At 38.3% G+C, this 21374-nt stretch overlaps 1 protein-coding gene across 6 annotated transcripts in view; it reads right to left on the minus strand.

Moving 5' to 3' along the window:
- The window catches only part of LOC105225732 (peripheral plasma membrane protein CASK), a 90869-nt gene extending 69896 nt beyond the window's left edge, over window positions 1–20973 (minus strand). For 2 of the 6 annotated variants that reach the window (XM_019990054.3, XM_019990052.3), the window contains exons 1-11: window positions 20815–20973; window positions 17686–18141; window positions 17502–17614; window positions 15397–15502; window positions 15077–15154; window positions 14712–14893; window positions 14446–14621; window positions 14265–14387; window positions 14033–14180; window positions 13787–13965; window positions 13548–13709 (exon numbers count right to left, since the gene is read on the minus strand). In XM_019990054.3, coding sequence (XP_019845613.1) covers window positions 13548–13709; window positions 13787–13965; window positions 14033–14180; window positions 14265–14387; window positions 14446–14621; window positions 14712–14893; window positions 15077–15154; window positions 15397–15502; window positions 17502–17614; window positions 17686–17744 — 1326 coding nt within the window. In that variant the 5' untranslated portion in view covers window positions 17745–18141; window positions 20815–20973. Of the gene's footprint in view, window positions 1–2101; window positions 3761–13547; window positions 13710–13786; window positions 13966–14032; window positions 14181–14264; window positions 14388–14445; window positions 14622–14711; window positions 14894–15076; window positions 15155–15396; window positions 15524–17501; window positions 17615–17685; window positions 18142–20814 lie in introns of those variants that run through there. The other 4 variants (XM_029549977.2, XM_019990053.3, XM_049449268.1 and 1 more) reach the window with 4 other exon arrangements.
- Between the last annotated feature and the right edge of the window lie 401 nt (window positions 20974–21374).

Genomic DNA, 21374 nt, shown 5'->3' on the forward strand with positions numbered 1-21374 from the left:
ATGAGTATTGTACTTCAGCGTTGGTCGCCTTGCCGTGGACCATGGACGTTCCCAACTGGGAAGCTAACACACATTATGGAGGCATGGATGAATAAACCCTCGGTTTTACGCCTACAATCTATTGTAACAAGTATGAGGATACCCACATCAACACCTACCTAAGCTAAGGTGTTGAGGCACGTGCTGATGGCAAATTCCGTTGCCCGGGCGAGGTCAGAGGTACTAAACGCCAGCTCTGCGGAGAAGTGAGCAATCAACAACAACAATGTGTGACCAACCCTTTCTGGCTAATTCGTGGGACCAACATAACAACAATGCAATAATAAAAAATGATACTACATCGACCAACGCTTACATTACAACGTATCCGATCCGTATAACGGAATCCGATGAGAACAACCTTCTAGTCTTTAGTATGTAATAGTACTACTGCTTGTACCATTATACAACCTGGCTTTATCTACATAGACTTTCAAATACTTATATCAAGTCATTGCTCTTTTAACCATCTTTTCCAACGATGAATACGTTCAGATGCTCCAGATAGGTTAAGTTTTTGTTACTTTGAGTCTAGGTGAGCTACATGAACTTGTCAATCACGTTTTTCGGCGTGAAAAGAAGGAAAGAAAGAGTCAACTGGGAAAGTTATGGCGACCATATTGGGATACGCGATAAATAATTGTGACTGACTATCTTGAGAACAGAACAACTCTCACGAGTGTCTCTGGTGTAGCATTATTGAAATTGGAAAAGAAAGAAAATAATGTTTCGTAAAGAAATTATTCTAGGGATCTTGTTTCTAGTGACTTTTCATGCCTATGGAATCTCTATAGAATATTTCCCGTTAGTACTACCTTTTCCAAGTTGGATAAGGAAGCGAAGAAAATGGTTCTGGTACCGAACGAGGGCTAGACGAAATATATGCTGTCATTAGCATTATCCTGTCGTCCGAATGGATGAAACATTCTGGGAGTATTCGACGCCGTACCCGCCGAAGAAGTAGAAGGAGAGCAAGACCTCCACTCTGTTGGAAAGACCAGAAAGGTGGAAAAGCACCTGACTACACTTGGAATCTCCAATTGGCGTCAGACAGCGAAAAGGTAGAACGATTGGCGCGCTGTTGTAAACTCGGCTATAATCGCCTAAGGGGTATCTACGTCAAAAAAAGAATGAGCTAAAGCAGTTTCTACCTTAAACCGCTTTGTGCGCATAGTTTAAGGATATCTAAGGCAACTTAAGAATGAAAACTTAAGTCAAAATTAATTATTACCGCCGCTGAAAGCTTTGACTTGCAAAATTTGGTTTCTAAGTATGGCAAAAGTTTCTATCTTGCAAGGCATGTACTTCAAAATTACAGTTATAAACTCAGTTGCAACTTCTTGGCTGTTTGGCTGCTTAATTAAAGCGTCGACATGCTGATTTACTCCACGAAACACACGGTGAAAAGTTGCAAGCACTTAAAAGCCAAGTTTTTGCTACCTTTAGCGGATTTAATTTTGCTATTTTTTGCTTCCATTTTGAGCTCACATTTGCTGGCCAAAAAAACGAAAAAAAAGAACACATACATTTCCACTGTCCATTTCCTAACTTAGCAAGTACAATGGTAACACAAATTTGGCAGCACTCAACAAACACAAGCTTCCTAACAAAAAAAAAACAACAGCAAACAGCCAGCAGTTATTGGGCACACGCTAATGATACAAATGAGAAATGAAAAAGCTTTTCAACATCATATTTTTTTCCTTTTGTTTCCTTTTGTTTTATGATCTACTCGTTCGGCTTATTGCTAAGCCCTTAATCGCCTTTGTAGTCGGCCATTTCCAACCAGCTAAAACAGCAAGCTACTCGTGCACTAAAATTGAAATAGGACGTGGTGTGGCGCAGACGAACCAACCAGAGCTTACACAGCGAAATTACAAAAATACAAATTTTTGACCATTACATTCAAATTTCCAGCAATCCATATACGAAGCGAAAGAAACAAAAATCTCTGCAGGAGCAGCTAAGTACATGACAGTACACAAATTTTAGACTCACTCTACATATATAGACAGGTATATACAAGGGTGTGTTTGTGTATGCGTGTGTTGCACGTACATACCTGGTGATGCAAATTATTGTAGTAGCGCATTATGTATGGTGGCAGCTGGTCGGCCGTCTCTAAGCCAATCCACTGGAAAACAATCGATCCTGACGATGATGAATCATACAAATTTTCCTCCTCATCCATTCAAAAATCGTTCGACGCCCACCTATACACGTACATATACACTGTGCAATTGCGAATGGTACTGCGACTAGTACGTAGTATTCGTCGACTTTTAGGTACATATGTATGTAAGCAAGCAAGTAGGTACGTTTGAAGCTGCTGGTGGTGGTGGTGTTGGTGGTCGTGGTGGACGAGGTCTCAGAGGTCGCAGAGTGTCTGTGGTGTCGGTAAGTGCTCTTCATGCGACGCTTATCCCTTGGCACCACCATAAAATGTTGGTGTCACGTTAAATAGCACACACACAAAGACGCGCGCGCGCGACATGGCAGCGCGTTTCTATTTGGATTTTAATTTTAAATCAATCGTTCTGCTCTCGGCATTGTTGTTATTGTATTTTAATGTTTTTTTTTTATTTTTCACACTTGGGTTATCAATTCACAGAACACGATTCGTCGATAATTGCTAACATTACTTTCGCCCGGGGCTTGTCACAAATGTCATGGTGGTGGTGGTGTTAGCGGCATCGCCTAGCAGCAGCAATAACGGTTGCGCTTCCTTGAAGGCATCACAGCATATCCATTTGCCGCCACACAACACACTAACGCCAGCAACAACAGCTGCAGCATTGTTGTTGTTGTTGTTGGCAAATCAACACCCAGTTTTGGGACGAAACGTGCGCTGAACACTCAATTAAAACATGGTCTGTATATAAATATATATATGTTTTTGTGTGTATATATGTGCATATGTATCTATTAACTATTAATTTTTATTTGTTTCTTTGCGTAGCGCAACAATAACAATAACGCAGAGCGAACAGCAGCAATCACAATGGTAATAATGGCACTTGCAATGACCAAGTTTGGTGAAAGGAAAATTAGTTTGGCACTCAATGATTGGTTACTTGTAGTTTTTGCCGCCAAAAAATTTCGGATTTCGGAGCGCCATTAGTGTCGCTGGTCACGCATACGCCATGGCGCACTGTGCACCGGGACGGCGGCGCGCGCGGTGTTGTAGTTTTATGGAGCGCGTCACCGAGCGCGCGACGTCAAATACGAAATTTTCGAATCTTACAAGTTTCATATGTAATTGGCACGTAGTTGCGGACCGCCGAGTCCTGCACAGCTTTGCTCAGGGTCTTGCAATGAGGCTGGCGCTCACGCCACTGCAGGCGCTGTTGACTGCGGCGCTGTCGTTGTGCGTGTTTCGGCGCTGATTACATACAAATTAGGTCAGCAGTTATCAGCGAATTTCGATGCGACGCTCGCCGCTCACCGCGGTAAGGCACAAGCGCTTGCGATTTTTCGGCAATTTTGGCACTTTTCATTAGCGTACACTAGCGCGCGCTGGTGGCTGGTGGCGTTGATGGCGGCGCGACGGCATTAGGCCCGTTGCGTATTCCCTATTGACACTAAGCACACAGTGACGTTTATTGTTTTATCGTTTTCGCTTTGTTCGATTGCTTCTTCGTGTACTTTTTCCGTTTTCTCTTTCGTTTTTTTTTTGTTCAATTATTTTCTTTGTATGAATTCAATTTGATGAGGGTTTAATTTTGCATAAAGTCTGCGCTAACGAAGCATATGTCCCAAACGCACACAATGACCGGCACAAACGACACAACGCCACAGCCACAAATCACACTTGTCCACAATGTAAGTGGCGCGGTTAGGCTGCGTGTCCGCCCTGTTTACGCGGTCGCGCACGGACATGGATCAGGGTAACGAGCAGCTGTTCCATCTCTCTTGTCAATATGTCGGCCAGGCGAAATGCTTGTTAGTTGGTTAGCCGGCCGACGGCCGACGCACACCTCGCGTGTTGCAAACGTATGCTAACGGTATGCTGTGCCACTTGGCGAGTGCGGCCTCTACTAGCGCTGCATAAATATCATTAACGGGGCTTTTATTTTTCCACGTGACTTAACGAATGTCAAATAAATCAAACCAAAATGCCTAGATCCGGATTCGTATCCGTTCAGCGGAGTCACACACAAACGCGCACATAGCGATGAAAAAAAACAAACACCAAGAAGACAAATAAAAATAACGGGATATTGTTCTACACGCAAGTGTGGCGGAAGTTCTAACTCAGACCGAAGATTCAATGGTGGCTAATGCAGCAGCCAAAGAAGTTGAAACCGCGCGCGCGCTCGCATACCAGATCCACAACTGCTGCTGGTGCTGGTGCTGACACCATTGCGCTCCGGCTCGGCTCGGCGCCTCCATCACAACTGCCTGGAAAAACAAATTGCACGCGACTGTGTATGTACACGACCAGCGCCGCGCTGTGCTGAGCGCTGCGGAGTAGACAGCGCGGAAAAATATGCCAAAACGCGCGCTGGTGCTAGTGCTAGTGCGCCCCCCTAGCGGATTGAGCGTAAACTAAATGCCTCGGATTTGTTACTGTAAATCTCGAGATGCATACACCATGAAAGTGGCGGCAGCCAGAGCCACAGCAACCGCAATCGCAACAACAGTGGCCGCTGCATGGCCAGGGAACGATAACGAGAGAGAGAGTGAAGTGAAAATGTAAAAAAACAACAACAACAATAATATGGCGGGCAACATACAACAGCTACCCAAGACGCCACCACAACAATAACCAGCCAAGCACGCACACCCATGCACACATACATACATAAATATAACTGTACATATACGAAATGCACCCATTCAACGAAGTTGTGCATTTGTAGTTGTGTGTGCGCTGCCGATGACAACGTCGAACACGACGAATGACAACAAACGCATATAGCTGCTTTATAGGCGCATCAAAGCCTAACGGCTGCACCACCTGCAGCTCTGCGCTCTCACGCACACTCAAACACACACACACCTATACATACATGCATATTTACGCCCTGTGTTTCTGCAACATAAACAACAGCAGCAACAAAAACAAAGTCAACATCAACAAAAATAAAGCTAACAACAACCCGTGGCATGTATTGGTGAGTTTGTGAGACACAAACATTTGCACACACACACATGCAAGAGCACGAGCGCCTTATTTGTGCGGTATACTGTCATAAAGCATCATTGTATGCCACCAATGCATGCGAGAAAGTTGCAATAGCAGCTGCAGCAACAATAACAACAGCATAATTATTATAACAACAACAACAAACGCTATATAGATTGCAACAAGAGTGCAAAAAGCTTAGCATGCGCATGCGGTGCTTATCATCATGCCGCTCTTTACCCTCTACACTGCCCATCAATATTGCTGCTGTTGTTGTTGTTGTTTTAATTTTTGCTGCAGCAGCCAGCTCCCAAGCGCACACACACAAACAATAACTCACGACACAAGCGCCAAAGTTTCTTGGAAAAAAATATAACTTTTTCCTCTCGCTTCTCTTCACACTTGCCCCCCCCCCGCCACACACTCCACAGCCATTCTATTCAGCTTTCACTGCACGCCCATGCAATATGTGTCTCTGTTTCTAATATAGTATCCTTTGTTCACTTTTTTGGCTCCCCTTTTTGTGTTTTTTTTTTGCTTTTTTGTTTGTTTTCTTAGAGCAAATCGCTGCCTGCCACGATGTAAATTTATGAAAATGAGATTGCTTTAGCGGAAAAATCGTGGAAAACTTACAGAAAAACTGGCACAAAGGATGCGCCTCACTCAGCCGCAAATGAAACTGTGCTGAAGGTACTGCGACTAGTTGGGCGCAGTTGGCAGCAGTGGCAGCCACTCGACGGTATTTGCGACTGCAACTGCAACTTCAAATTTGCTTTGGAGACCAGCTTGTTTGGCAAGGCTAGATAGGAGGCCCGTACTCGTAGTTCAGCATACACACACACATACACATATAAATGCATATATGAATATTTATGTGCTTTCCTACTACAGCAGCTTGCTGTTCAGCATAGGTTGTATAGACGGCCTGGCGAGAAACAACAAAGCAAATATGCCTAGTGTAGATGATTGCATACATTAGGCCGAACCGTCTTTTCAGACACTTGAAATTAAAAATTAAAGAATGTTTATTGAAAAACAGTTCAGTAGAAATGCACTGAACTGAAATAAGCTCCAGTTTATACACAAGAAAAGACTTTTAATTCGGTTGCACCACAGCTATAATGATCTCCACAAATAAAATAATTTTCCAAACAAGGACTTAATTTATATCGATCAGTTTGTATGCTGTTGTTGTTGTAACGGCATAATTTTGCGGAGTTGAAAGTTCTTGACCGGATAAAAACATCCGGGTCCGTTCGGGTTATGTGGACCCAACTGTCGTGGGAACGGTCAGTTTTTATGGCAGCTTCATGCTATAGTGCTTCGATAACGATGAATCTGACAAATGAGCAGTTTCTTTGGGAGGAAAGGACGTGTTAAAAATTCAAACCGATAGCCCAAAAGCTGAGGGACTAGTTCGCGTATATACAGACAGACGGACCTGACAATTCAGCTCATCACGCCGATCATTTATATATACGCATATATTTTATAACGCCTCCGACGATTCAAATATAAATACTGTTAGGAATTTATCGAATGAGAAATTACTACTTATCGATTAATATTTTAATTATATTTATTGTAAAGAGAGCTCCAAGCTATCGCTTCATGACTTGAGGAATTCGCTGTTGAGAATTTCGTTGATATTAATGGAGCTTTTAATAGCACCCTAGCTCTGGACGGTTTTGGCGTTGAATCGAACCTAAAAAACCTTCAGTCTTCTCTGCGATAGTGTTATCGTTCCGGATCGAGGTACCGTCCATACTCGGACTTGCTTCTCCTCTTCTATGGATTATGGTGGTCAACGACCTAAGCTTGACAAACATGGCATGATTGCCTATACAGACGATGAAGCACTCATGGTCAAAGAAAACTTCTAAAAGTACCGTGTACGAGTTCAACGCAAGGGTATTGCAGCGTCGTAACTAATTGGGCGGTGGGAAGTGGCCTCGTCATTTATCCTAATAAAACTGAGATGGTTTATTTAGAGAGGGATAGAAGATCTGAGTCAGAAGTAAAGCTGATGAGCTGCCAAGTAAGATATAAGTAAAATGGGAACGGGTCGCTGCTCCCCTCTTCTCCTTTGTTCTACTACTGGATAGCTGTGCTTCGCGGAAACGTGGCCAACTTCGGGCTACCATTGGTTCATGCGCTATCGCAAGACCCTTTTGGTTCAAGATCGTTCTTAAGCGATCCAGTGAGCTATTTGCCCTCAGTAAGGCTAGCCTCTCCCTGGTTGTGGAGGTTCCAACAGGCCAATACCCTAAGGTTGAAAATCTTATCCGACGTCAGCTGTAGAAGTTGTATGAAAGAAGTCGAGGTGGAATCATTTTAGCACTTCCTTTTTGATTGTCCTGCCGTTTGCGAAAACGCTTGAACATTTGGGAGCTCACACTTTCAGATGTCCCACCGAATTGGTGGGAATAAAAATTGAACGCCTGAGCAAATTCTTATCGGCCACAAGGCACTTTACTGATTTGTAAGTTCGAATTACAGGAGTTCTATTTTTATGGCATCACTAAGGACTTTCTGCCTACTATTTGTTGTTTGCGCCTTGTTGTTATTCGACAAATGGAGACTTACAGGTTTTCAGCCTATTCCGAACTAAGTTTATGTGGAGGTTTTGATGTTGTTGTTGTACAGGGTATCTAATCCTCGTAAGGTAAGGTAAAGATTAAATAAGTGGTCCTCGAGGTCATCCAACGGTAGGCCCAAGAAACGTGCTGTTTCGACGGGGTCGGACCATAGGGAGTGGGGTGTCGGATGGGTAGAGGTTAGCAGGGCATGTAAGGAGGTTCTAAGTTTCCGAAATTGACCCGGTCTTTAACTGGCCAAGGACTGTACTTTCGGAGATCTAATTTCGTTTAAATCGTTAAGTTTTAGGAGCTTTTGAACAGAGTGATCATCTTAAAGAAGATCTATATTTATCAAAATCACTAAAAATGGTCAATCCGAAAAATGAATATGAAATATACTACAAATCTTCTTTGGAACTTGAAATAAGTTCATTTTTGGTATCATTGGTTACAAAATAATTCAAAATATCAGGTAAATTTCATTACTTCTAACCACCCTAGTGTACCTGCAGCTGCCGAACCTGCTGTCTATCGCAGCAGTAGCAGCGATTCGTAACTCTTTGCAGAAGGATTTTGGGCATACACAAATATCTAAGTATGTATGCATACACGATGTGCCAGCGTTGCATACGAGCACGAGCACCACATGCAATTGGTGTATGGAGTATTTGTGCAGCAATTACCCGAACGTGCAGCATTAGTGATGCCTGCGTGTTTGCTGCTAAATTTTGGTCGTTTCATTTGTGGCGTTGCACGGTGAAGTGTGGCGTAGCCCAACAACTGCGGCTTCCTGCGACACTGAACTGCCAGTCGGTTGGGGGGCAAATTAATGGTTTTTGTATGTCGCTGCCAAATTAAAAGACTTCGAGTAACTGCTGTTGGTGTGAGTGCGCGTGTGTTATAGGGACCATGCAGTGAAACAGCGAACAAGTCAACAAAAATACCAGTTTACTATGGCAATTTACTGATTAAAATCGAACTTGTTAGAAAAGTATCGATGATTTTTGATGAAGCAATGAAAACCAGAATAAAATCAAAAATTAAATTTTCTGAGCATATAAACTGTACTGTATCTGTTCTGAACTAGTTGAGACTGATGCACAGCTGACCAAATCGTACTAGTTACTTGCATGGAAAATACTCTGTCAGCTGACTAGTCCGGCATGTGGTTCAAACCTGGTTGTAAAGTAGTTGTAACTAGTTGTTTCGACTGCAAGGGGTCCATGGCACCAATATGCAGAGTCATAAGCATTTGTCATATTGTATAAGTGCATGCATGCTCGCCAAACTTTACAATAGGTATGTTTATTATTTCATATGAAAATAAAAATTGCATTAAAAATTCAACAGCGAAACTAAAAGCTAAAACGTAATAACTCGTAGATACAAATTTGAGAAAAACGAGAACTGTAATTACATTCCTTTATGTGTTCATACAAAAGTATGCGCAGTGTTTTTGTGTAAGAAGTAATTATAACTAAAATTTGCTCAATTTAAACAAGTTCTAAAAAAAAATACGTTTATGAAATGCGAAAAGTTAATGAAGTGAACACCACTGATTCACTGATTGGACTGCCCCCTCCCTTCCCAATGTATATGATGAGATGTGTCTAATTAGCACGTCACTTGTTCAACATTTGCTTTAGAGAAGTGAAGGCTGTTGGAGAATTTCATTTGTCATTAAAATAATTATTGGTTTAAGCTTTATTTAGCACATAAAAGAAAAATCAAACAAAAATTTAAAAATAAAAAACATACTTCGCAAATTATCTTTAGGTAATGAAGTAAAAAACCAAACACAATTCAAATTTTTTAAATTATGTATATATGTATATGTATGTATGTATGTAAATTTGATGTATTTTTTGCAGTTTCTGAAAAAGTGTACCTTATATTTTGTATATATTTGTATACCATCAGAAAGTAGAGAAGTCTACTGACTTTTTAAAATCATCCGATATCTTGATGTGAGCAATTTTGTTTGAAAATTGTTTTCTTTTCGAATTTAAATCGAAATAAGGTGTCCTTCTTAAGGGGTTACATGGTTTTACAGGTTTCAAAATGCCGATTTTTTATTGTCTTATTAAATTCTACAACACCTCTAGAATATTGTCCCAAATTCAAGTTGATCCGAATAATAGTTTCGGAGCTACAACCTTGAGAACTTGTGCGCTCGAAGCTAGCTAGACTAAATGCGGCGTTTTTAAACGCGTTTTTCTCGAAACTATGTTTTTGAAGTCGGTTTCTCGAGAACTACTCAAAAAAAATTTCGCTAAATTAAATTTCCCTGAAATTTTCAATTTTTCTGTAAAAATGTCTGCCAAAAATCCAATTTTCAGTTTTTTTTCCTTGGTCCAAGTTATTAGTTAAGGTTTTAACTAAAACAAGTATTTTTTTCACTTTATATGACCATGTAAGGAGTTATTTTGCCAACGCGGGCCCATCTTTTTTCGAGGGTCACAGGAAATGGTGTTGCTATGGTCGAGTTTAAAATATTTTTTTCCAAATATTTCTGTGTATCTTTGTTAATTGTGTACGTTTCACAACAAATTAAAAGTTCTAATAAAATATTTAATTTTTTAATTAAGAGAAAACGGCTGTTTTTACCCGAGGAAACCCATGTAGCCCCTTAATATTTTCAATATAAGAAAAAACGCGATATATGTATTTGGGATATAATATTAAAATTGTCTATCGAATCGAATAAAAACCAAAAATCTCAAATGTTTATATTATATAAATTTTGGGGTTATGTGAAAAAAATGTTTATAAATAATTTAAATCTTTCTACAACTTCTTCTACAACTTTGTCATATAACATTTTTATATAGGATTCGTAGTTTTCTCGGAAATTGGGTCAAACCGTTTCAGCCATTAAAAATTCAGTTCCCCCGTCTTCTTCCTCTTCCTGACTTCAGACCGTGCTAAATTATTTTTCCAACTATGATTTTTAAAATTATCTAACCTAGTCTACATGTCAATTAATGTGTTTATGGCAAAATGTTTACGACGCGGCAATTTTTTCGATGGAAAAAGATTGACCAACAAGTTTTCGTGAAATTCTATGTTTTAAATGGAATCACTCACGGCTTCATTGAAAGTCTACTTTATCATGAACAAATGCGCCAAGTTTCCGATGACTCACATCCTTCCGCGTGTCATTCAAATGCAAAGTATTCAGCGAAGGTTGTGAGCCATCGAAAACTTGCCTCATTCGAGTCGGCCATCCACGATAGCATTGAAAAAGTTGAATAAACAGTGTTGTAAAAGCGTCGTGTTGGCACAAGAGAGATAGCAGAGGATCCCAACTTCTCCTATGGATCGACACACACATTTAGGTTAATGTTTTGGATACGCAGCATATGAATGCTAAATTTGGACAAGAATCTTTTGCACAAATATGACGTTGAAACTGTCCAACAATCTAGCAAATGGTGCTCCAAAAATTAGCCGAATCTGAAAAAACTGAAATTTGTGAAGACACGGAAGAACGAAATTACCTGTACTTTTATACCTGCATTACGAAAGTTTTAAATGAGATTTTTTAATGCTCTCCTTTCATAACTAAACTAAAACTACGGCAGTGATTCATTTATAATGTTGAACCCTATCTCTGGCCATAATTTACGGGGTATAGCTGCAGAGCTGCTTTTGTTTATTATTTATATTTTACAATAAAAAAAATAGGTCGACTATTTCTTTCTTTAAAGTGTTCTAAAAAAAATTGGAACTTCGAAAAACCGATTAAAACTTTTATCTAACGAATAAATCGTAATTTTTTGATTTTTGTTGTACTGAAAATCATGCGTCATATAATTTTGAGGAATGACGAATGGAAAGTTCTCAGCCGGATATATACATATTTGACTCTATCCCGGAATTTGCATAAAGAAATTTTTATTTTTTTTTTTTTTGGAAAATCAAACTCTTTGTTAGCTTTACTCAACCGACGAAATATTACTGTTAAAAATTTAGCTTAAGTTAAATTATGTTCATTTTGTAAGGCATACGAATGTCAATGATAAGATAATAAGAGCATAAACGTACATAGAATTGTGTCAATTATAAAACAACAAATCTGCTAATCTGCTTAATAAGTTTTTGTAAGAATTTTTAACTTAAGAATAATAGGCTCCAAAAAATAAATTCTCGAAACGCTGTTTTCAGTGCCAGTGAGGAAAATGTCGTCGAACCGGTCGAATGGAAATTTTTCAGGAAATGACTAAAAAATTTTTGTAAAAAATTTCCAATTGTGAATGTTAATTTTTTTCACAAAAATCGAAACTGTCATTTTGCAAGAAATAAAAATTCTATGTTTTTTTTTGGAATGTTAATAATTTAATGCCGTCAGATACCTTTTTGAAGAGCCGCCTGGATATCAACTACGGTAGCAAAGGAATCCAAAATTTTTCAAAATTATTCCACCAGTATTTAAGGACTTAAAATTCTGTGAATGTACATTTAACGGTGGATCCAAAGAGAGTTACTTTTTTCAATAGCCTTTTTTTTGACAGATCCCGCATGGGTCGTGTCAAGTTGTCATGTTATTTTCGTGTAGTGAAGAAAATATAACAGCCGTAGCTGATAGTGTACACGAAGACCGGAGAGAGTCGATTGGGCGCCGTTCGCAACAACTCGGACTGACTTATGCAACGACTTGACCAGCTTTTGCAAGAACTGAAACCACTCAACCTTCGCAAGCGCCATAGCTTCGCTCTATGAGCTCTTGAAAAGTTCCAAATTTCGAAGCTTTCGAGCCAAATTTTGTTCAGCAATGAGGCCCATTTCTGGATCATTGGGTATATAATATACAAAATTTCCGCATTTGGGACGAAGAGCACCATGAAGAGATTTAAGAGCTGGCATTTCATCTACTTCCCACACATCGCATCAATCAATGGATTTATTGCAAAACCACTTCAGTGAGGAGATAACTTTACGTTTCGGGCCGGTCAATTGGCCACCAATATTTGATATTACACCGTTACACTTTTCCTGTGTCTGAACTATGCGGATAATCCCGCTTCGATTCAGGCCGTGGAACAAAACATCATGCATGTCATCGAAAATTGGACTCGACGGATGGACCATCTGAGACGTAGCCGAGGTCAACATTTGAAAGAGATAATCTTCAAAAAATAAATGTCAAAGAATGTTCTTTCGAATTATATTAAACTTTCCCCAGTAAATTTGAAGTTTCTGTTTTTTTTAAGTATAGAACATCGAAATGGATCTTTTAAAATATAAACTAAATATTACATAGATTATTAAATTGAATGACAACATTGAAGACTTTTATTCTAAGCTTAATTTGACTTTTATATACATATATATAGGTATGTTTGTTGTAATATTAGAAAAATATACAGTACTTCGAAAATATTCTTAAAACATAATTTGAAGTAGCTTACATACAGACAAATTTGTTATACTCAATAAAAATAAATATTTGTTATTGTTTTTATAATACAATATTATCACCTTTTTTAGACAGTATAATTTCATTCGGTTGAAAAATAACTACCAAACTCTTTCTGTTACATTACCAAACCGCCAAAAGTATTTTTCTCTGTGAGTGCTAGCTATATACATATGTATGTATGTATATATGTAAAATTTTGAGAATTGTATAGTTAATTGAACATACAAAATCGCGAACTATACGGATCATTTAAAGACATATTTTTAAACTTTTTCTCTATTCAGATTCTTGCGTTCACCTTCTTATAGCATAAATCTGTGTAACTACGTTGTTACTTAAATGATTTTATGTGCTAGAATAGATAAATCTTGCAACATACCTGAACATGTGGCGATGCTAAAACCTGCATCAACTCATCCTTTAAGTACTTATTGCCGCCAACTGATGACACTGATTCTATGACGTCTCTACATCGTGCCACAGCATCACCGGGTGGTGCACGAGACGGCGACACCACTGTCGACGTAATGCGATCAAACAACTGCTTGAAAACATAAACGCAGAATATTAGCAATTATAATACAAATACAGTTATTTGTTAATTGAGCGCCAACCAACCTGTAAAAATTGGTGCAATCGTCCATCGCGCAACATCTCACGCAAAACTTCAGGATCGACATTGGAATCCTGCAGCGCGTATATGTCATCGAGGCAGTCTAGTATGCGTTGCACGGCTTCAATGCCCGCCTCCTCGTCGGCCCATTCATTCAACATATCCGAAGCAGACGCCACGGGCACTACAACAATACAAAATGCAAAAGTTAGTTGGAAACTTTACGGCCAAGTGCAGTGTGGCATGCATACTTGAGTCGGTGTCTGTGCCGAATAGTGGATCTAACGTTGTGCCACCGGCAATTGCTTGCACAGCACCTTTTAGTTTGCGGCGCGCATTGTAACGCTTCAATTCCTCAACTGTGTCCGCCAAATGTTGACGTTGCAGCTTATCGCGATCCTAAATGGCGCCAACAACAACAGGAAACAGGAGTGTTAGTATGATACGCATATAAATGTAATGGTTGTGCGAAGGCATATTTACCCGCATCCAAGGATGTTCCAACACCTCCGTTATAGACGGTCTGTGATGTGGATTCGCCGAGAGCATTTTCATAACCAAATCCTTAGCCGTTGTGGAGATTGATTTCCATTCGGGAGCTTCAAACTGAAATGTGTGTTTAAAGTAACAGTCACCGTTATGATGAGCATGCAGCAAAACTTACCGAAACACGTCCACGCGCTATGGAATTTTGCAGTCTTATACCCGAGCCGAGAAACGGCAGACGACCAGACAACAGCACATGCAGCATAACACCTGCACCCCAAACATCACAGCCTTTTCCATATAAGCGACGCGTCACCACCTCGGGCGCCATATAGTGCGGACAACCGACGCGGCCTACAAAACCAAGAGTACCATGTACATTTACAATATTAGCCATGTTTAGGTACAACTAGTGTGATAAATGTAAGAAATCATACTACGAACCATGTGTCTCGATTGTCTCCCTACCACCAGGCAGTTGTATAGCCGAACCAAAACCGCCCAATTTCACCGGCGCTGAATTGTCCACTGTGGCGAGTAATGCACACGCCGGCCTCACATCTCTATGCAAAATGTCGTTTTCATGGCAGTAACGTAACGCCTCCAATATTTGACGCATGTAATGACTTTAGGAAGGTTTTTTTGTTTCATTAGCACGTGTCACTCTGCTTGTACCATGTATGTACATGTACTACATATATATGTATGTATGTATATTTTGTGCATATGTTATTGAATTTCAAGTAGATGTGTTGGTAATGTGGACATAATGAACGAAGAATATGATGGGATGAGATAATTATACTAACCATGCCACAGCTTCGCTGTATACAAAGCCAGCCACAGCACGACGCACCACTTCGAAGCACAGATCAGAACCTTCCATGCTGTAAGTGAATATGAGTGCAGCGCACAAACGGCACACGCACACCCACACACACACACACGCGCGTTTATATAAAGAAAAATGAGCAGAGTAACAACAATAAAAATTAGCACAACATTTTCAAAATCAAGTGTAAAATTGTTACAATATGCACGCATACATATGTACATATGTATGTATGTATGTGTTTGTATGCTTGTACATATATGTAAGCAATATTAGGTTGGAGGAGCGCATACATACAATTCGAACACCATGTACAGCATGCCCTCTGAGCTGTACGTCTCCAGCAACTCGACTATATGCGGATGTTTCAGCATGTGGCATATTGTCGCTTCGCGCTTCAAGTCTGCAATGAGCATATTTTGTTCTAATTATATTAAAAAGGTTCGCATCCAAAGGGACAAACGGGCGTACACATTTACATAAAAAAATTTCAGAAAAGACAAAGTAAAGTGGGAGAGAAAATTAGGAAGAGGTGAATGTACAATGTGAATAAAGCAAACGGCTATACAGCGGTAACCAGATAATCGCTGCCACAAGCTGTTGCCTTACACAATGCTGAAGTATTTAAAATTTATTATAAATAGAGTATGTTGTAAGCATAACAAGTTTGCATTTTACGGTACTTATCTAAAGGCTTAATTAAAGAAAAACGCTTTTTGTACAGGCGTGTGATAATCGTATTCATAAATGGGTATATGGCTCTGCTTGTACTAGGGTAATCGTCAAGGCACACTTTAAGGCAATGAAATGTCAATAATGGCAAAAGAAGGAAATTCGTAAATTTCATAAAAAGCCAGTAAAATATTAAACAAACAATACTGAAAACTTTAAGTTTTTATAATTGCATACTGAATTATATTAAATAAAAAAATAATTTTTTAACAGAATTTTTTCGAAAGTTGCAATTTTGCCAAAAATCAAAAGGTTTACTAGTTCTTTGATCAGTACATTTATAAACATATTGTAATAATAAATTAGTTTATTTTTAATATATTTAGGCAGGAAAATCTTCCTCACTGCCAGTCACCGTTTTTCCTACTGGAGCTTGGCTAACGGAACGACAAGGCAATTCAAAATTTTTAAATATGATTACTAATGTACATGAAATTTTGCAAATTCCTTTTGTACATACTTATTTATTTATTAAATAAAATGTCTCTTAAAAAATCACAATTTTGTGGATTTAACCTGAATTTTCAAACGATTCAATTACAAAAGACACAAAATCTGAATTTTAATCAATCGAAAACACAAACTGTAACGGTAACGGTAAAGGTTTACTATACTTGGTTTACATTTTTTTAAGTCAGTTTAACTTTGAGGATCATCCTAATAAAAACATATGCTAATAAAAGTCTAAGAAAACTGAGGCTAAAAGAGATTTCTGGTTGTTAAAAATATTCATAAGCATTAAATATTGTGTGTTGAAATCTACAAACGTACATAGATATAAATAAGTGAATAAATTCAAATGATTTGCCTATTAAAGAAAAAGCAATTCGGTTGTAACAGTAAACCTACATTTATGAGCGTATATGTATTTTCTTTGGCTAGCATTGTGTAAAACAATTTGTTTAAATTGGTTAAAGTATAATGAACTAATGATAATTATTAGAAGGTATTTGTTCTCATACTTTCAGTTAATACTAAAATGATTTTTGATAAACTGCATTCTAAAAAAATTAAATTAAAAAACTTTTCGCTTTTAGTATAGCTTTTGGTCGTTCAAGTTTATTAAAGATATAAAGTTAACGGCATATTTCAAAAATAAACAACCTATTTGAAAAGCGCCACTAAACGTGGTGGCCATTAATCAGAAAGCAAAATGTGTTATGCGACTAATGTGCCTCGTAATAGGCTTTAATGGCACTTCATTGCCTGTCTGCCCGCCAGTCAACCAGTCACAGCTAGCTCAGCGAGCGAAACAGTTAGAAACACCATATTGCGACAAGCAATACATGAATAATGTGAAGTAATGAATCAAAACAATCATGCCAACAGGCCTGCCTTCTAAAGGGTAAGTAAACCTAAAAATATACTGTAGAAATATGTGCTATACATACATACAAACATAAAAGTGTAGCTTGAAGCAGATAAATTATTGTAGATGCGTGCGTGTAGTTGTCCGCAATAGCCGAATTTAATAATTTCAATAATATTTACTTTAAATTACACGTTCATTAAACGAGTAATAAAATAGAAACGAGAAAATGGCACAACAGACGTTAACATTGGTTTAAAATAAAGCTTTCGAAGCCTATAACTTAGAATAATTATAGCGCTTAATTATAATTTATTTACGCCACAACTAATATTGTATTCAAATATTTTGTCACACTTACCAGCTGTGCTCAGGCCAGGACTCGCTGTAAACTTCGCCACATCGACAATTTTGACAGCAAACTGTTGGTTTGATTCTCTGTGTATGCAACGTCGTACAATGGAAAATGGGCCTCTGTAAATATGAAACCAAATAATTTATTGAAGAGAATATTACATGCGGCATTAGTTTTGTGTATAACTTACTTTCCAATGACTTCGCATAATTCGTAAACATCGTCGAACAAAATTTCATCCTCTGCCATTTTTAATAATTGATAATTTGATGAATTGCTGTCGTTACTGCTGCTTTCAAATTTATTTTCCGCCCAAATGCGCTGAGCAGAACAATTCCTTTTAAAGCTGTATCCTTGTCAAAGTCCACGCTTTGCCAGAATATTGACGAGGACACTTTCGTACCAATGTACAGTCAACTAAATAACTAGCGCCAATTTGCCTAAATACTCAATTGGCAACTTTTTCGACTACATGTACAAATAGTGTTCACCGCCACGCTCGCTCGCTCGCTCCGCCACCACTTTTCTAGGCTACTGTGTTCGCATCCGTGTTGCGCTAAAAGTTTGAGTTGCTATTTTTGATTTTAGCTGTTGTCGATGTCAGTCAAAAACTCTTACACGAAAACTCTAGCACATCTATAAGAAACTTGAAATTTTGTCTAATTTAATTTACGCCATACAAAATATGCGAAAAACAACATTTCATATAATTTGGGAAGAACGCTATTAAGATAAAAGGTGGATTGTAAAGTTTTAAATTGTGTGACAACGCAACGTAGATAAAGTAAGGTGGTTCAATGCACTTCACAACCAACAGTCAACGAGCGTAAAAACAACAATAAGTCTGCCGTGTTTGTGGGAAAACATATAGTCCATCATCTACTCATGTGGAAGAAATATAAGAAACATCAGCCCAACGCTGTCATTGCTGTATCCGTTTGGGTATGAATATGTCAATCACAACTTTTATGGACATTCACACTTTCAACATTCAAAGCGTATATATGTATGCCGTATGTTTGCGGCAGGGTTTCATCCTTATGATGCAGTACTTGCTCTGCCCTCCACCACATCTCGACTTTCAACGTGCTTGCACCAAATAGCAAACAATGAGAAACGTTTGCTTAAAAGTAACAACAAACAGCAGTCAACAAACCCAATAACTTTGCCGTATCATAGTAAAAGTGTTACAACAGACAATAAACGAAAAAAGTGTTTTCTGTTTATCTCTTTGCACATCACCTAGCTGCGGTGCCTCCGACTGATAACCACGGAAGGAACTGTGTTGTGAAAGAAATGAATTTTCAATCGGAAATGGATTCTTCATGATATGCATCTCCCCCACAAACTTCTTACAACAATAGTTACTCACAACAGCGGCACCTTGCGTATCGGTGCGTATGTGTACCATTTTACGCTTGTCCGCATTGACGATACGTACATAAGTACGTAATTCATCATTCACCATTTCCCCAATGCTATTTAGTTGATGGCTCACCACTGCATCCGTAGCAACTTTTCAACTTATTGACGTTGAAATGTTCGCAGTTTGATAAGATTTTTCGCTGATTTTATCTAATTTTATGTCAGGTTTTATGTCTTGAACGAAAGTGAAGCTGGAGAGCAATGTACCCTCATAGGTAAAAAAAAAAACACTAGTATGAGATTCATTGATACGGTCGGGAGACTGTGATTTGTAATTAAATTGGTGTGTGTGGTCTTGCAATAGATAAATTTTGCAAGATATATGCAAGGTACAAGTGTTTACCGATATCGTCAGTAGCTTCATTTAGCCGGCTGCCACTATTTGAACATATCACTTATTTTGTAGTAATTAAAGGCTTACAATTATAAGGTAACGTAATACACCTTGGCGGGGAAAAAACTAGTTGGCAATTCTTATTATTATCAACATAAAATTTTTTCGGTTCAAGTTGTAATTAAATCAATTTAATTATTTTGCTTCAAATCATTATTGTAATTAGTTTTGTTTGGCTTTTGCTAACGTTTAACCTTTGTTTGACGTTAATTAACTTTATAAAATTAGTCTTTATTCAATAATGTTTTAAGACTTTTTTTATTTATTATTATATAGCATTGACTATATAATTACAGTTACATTTGTATTACAACTTCACAAGATATTTTTTAATAATATTATATTCATTAGATGTTACAAATATGTACGTGTTGGAAAATATTGACAATAGTATGGCAACACGATGGGAGACTCGCCCTAAAAATGAGCGTAGAAGTAGAAAATGAAAGAGAGCATAATACAACAAAGAGAAAATAGTGTGTAAATGAGAGTTGAGGTACGAAATTTCTTTGCAATGCCTATTAACACCTTGAAATTCTTTTTTGAATAACTTTGCACTGCCGCTATATGTAAACCTAACACAAAGAATGTCCTTTCACTACATATGCACACTACACTGCATCAATTAACCCTTTAAAGCTAATTAATAAATCATTTGTAGCACTCATGCTGCAGCAAGAACTAATTAGCACTTCAACGAACACTTCTTTTGTAACCCAGTTAAGTGATAATATCACAAATGCTTTAAGACAGGTTTTGGGCGGTGATAACAAATATGTATTAAATGTCAATATAGTTGTTGGAATATTAGATTGTTAAGGAAAAGGTGTTTTTTGATTTTAAATAATAATTTCCATTCGTATTGGACAAAAAAACACTTATTATCCACATTTCAGAAATGGATCTAATGCCTGGTAAATGAAGCTCATATGGTTCACTTGGCAGTCACTTTGCGCACCAGGCAAAGGGCGGTGACAACAGTTGATCACTTCTCTGTGCTTTTACTTCTTTGTAGTCCCGCTCTCGGCTTTCCCATTTCTTTGCATCTTCTTCACACTTTTCACTTTTTTTATGATTCGTGTACATTTTTTTACCTTGCAGCGGCACTCACATGAACATTTTACATCAAATTTCCTTGACATTTCCACCCCGCCCAAAACAAGCAAACGAACATACGCACGCACATAAATTAAACAAACACGGCGCATCCTTTTCCGCTTTGAGTGCAGCAGCAGGACCACTGGCACTACTAGCACTAGTACTAGCACCAAAGTTGATGGGCAGCGACAGCGACAGCGGCAGCAGTAATAGCAACGGGCAGGTTGGTTGGTCTTGAGGGCCATTACCGCCACACACCAACCACCGCGCACACCGTGACAAACAAAAATCTTACATTCTCAATCCAATTGGAACGATTCGTTTTATCTGCTTGCTCGCACTCAACCAATGCACTTTTCCACTTCAAATGAATTATAACCAATAAACTTATCTTTCACTTACATCAAACGTTAACTTGTGTGTGGCTCACATAATTTTATTTCAGTTGAATATTTTAATACACTTTTTAAGAATTAAAAACCCTTTTTGTTTACGAATTTTGTCTCCGCCGTTTGCAAATTTTCTTTCTGTACTGAGAAATTACTCGTGATTGCGTTGCCAAATGCATTGTAAAATATTCTGCGTTGCCAACAGCATGCATTATTTCCATTTTGCTTTGTGCGACATATTCTTAAATAATTTTATCAGAAAATGTAGGTTTATAAATAAATATTCGTTTAAATTCTGTTCTTATAACTGTTCTTTTCTATCATGTTTCATTATTTAATCTTCTGAGACGAATCAATGTTTTAAAATAAGTAATAATCTACAAATTACCAACAGAAATCAGCTGATGTTTATTATTGGTGGTGAAATTGGGGTGTTACTAAATTGAAAGGTTTCAGAGTTTCTTCATTCCTTAATATTATAATTAACCGTTTACTGTGCCATCTATCGGTTACTAGTAAAACGCTTTGGTAAATGTCTTGCCTAAAGTATTGATTAGCGGTTTTGCAGCGGCA

This window comes from Bactrocera dorsalis, chromosome 2 (genome assembly GCF_023373825.1).
Source record: "Bactrocera dorsalis isolate Fly_Bdor chromosome 2, ASM2337382v1, whole genome shotgun sequence".
In the NCBI taxonomy this organism is placed as follows: Eukaryota; Metazoa; Arthropoda; class Insecta; order Diptera; family Tephritidae; genus Bactrocera; species Bactrocera dorsalis.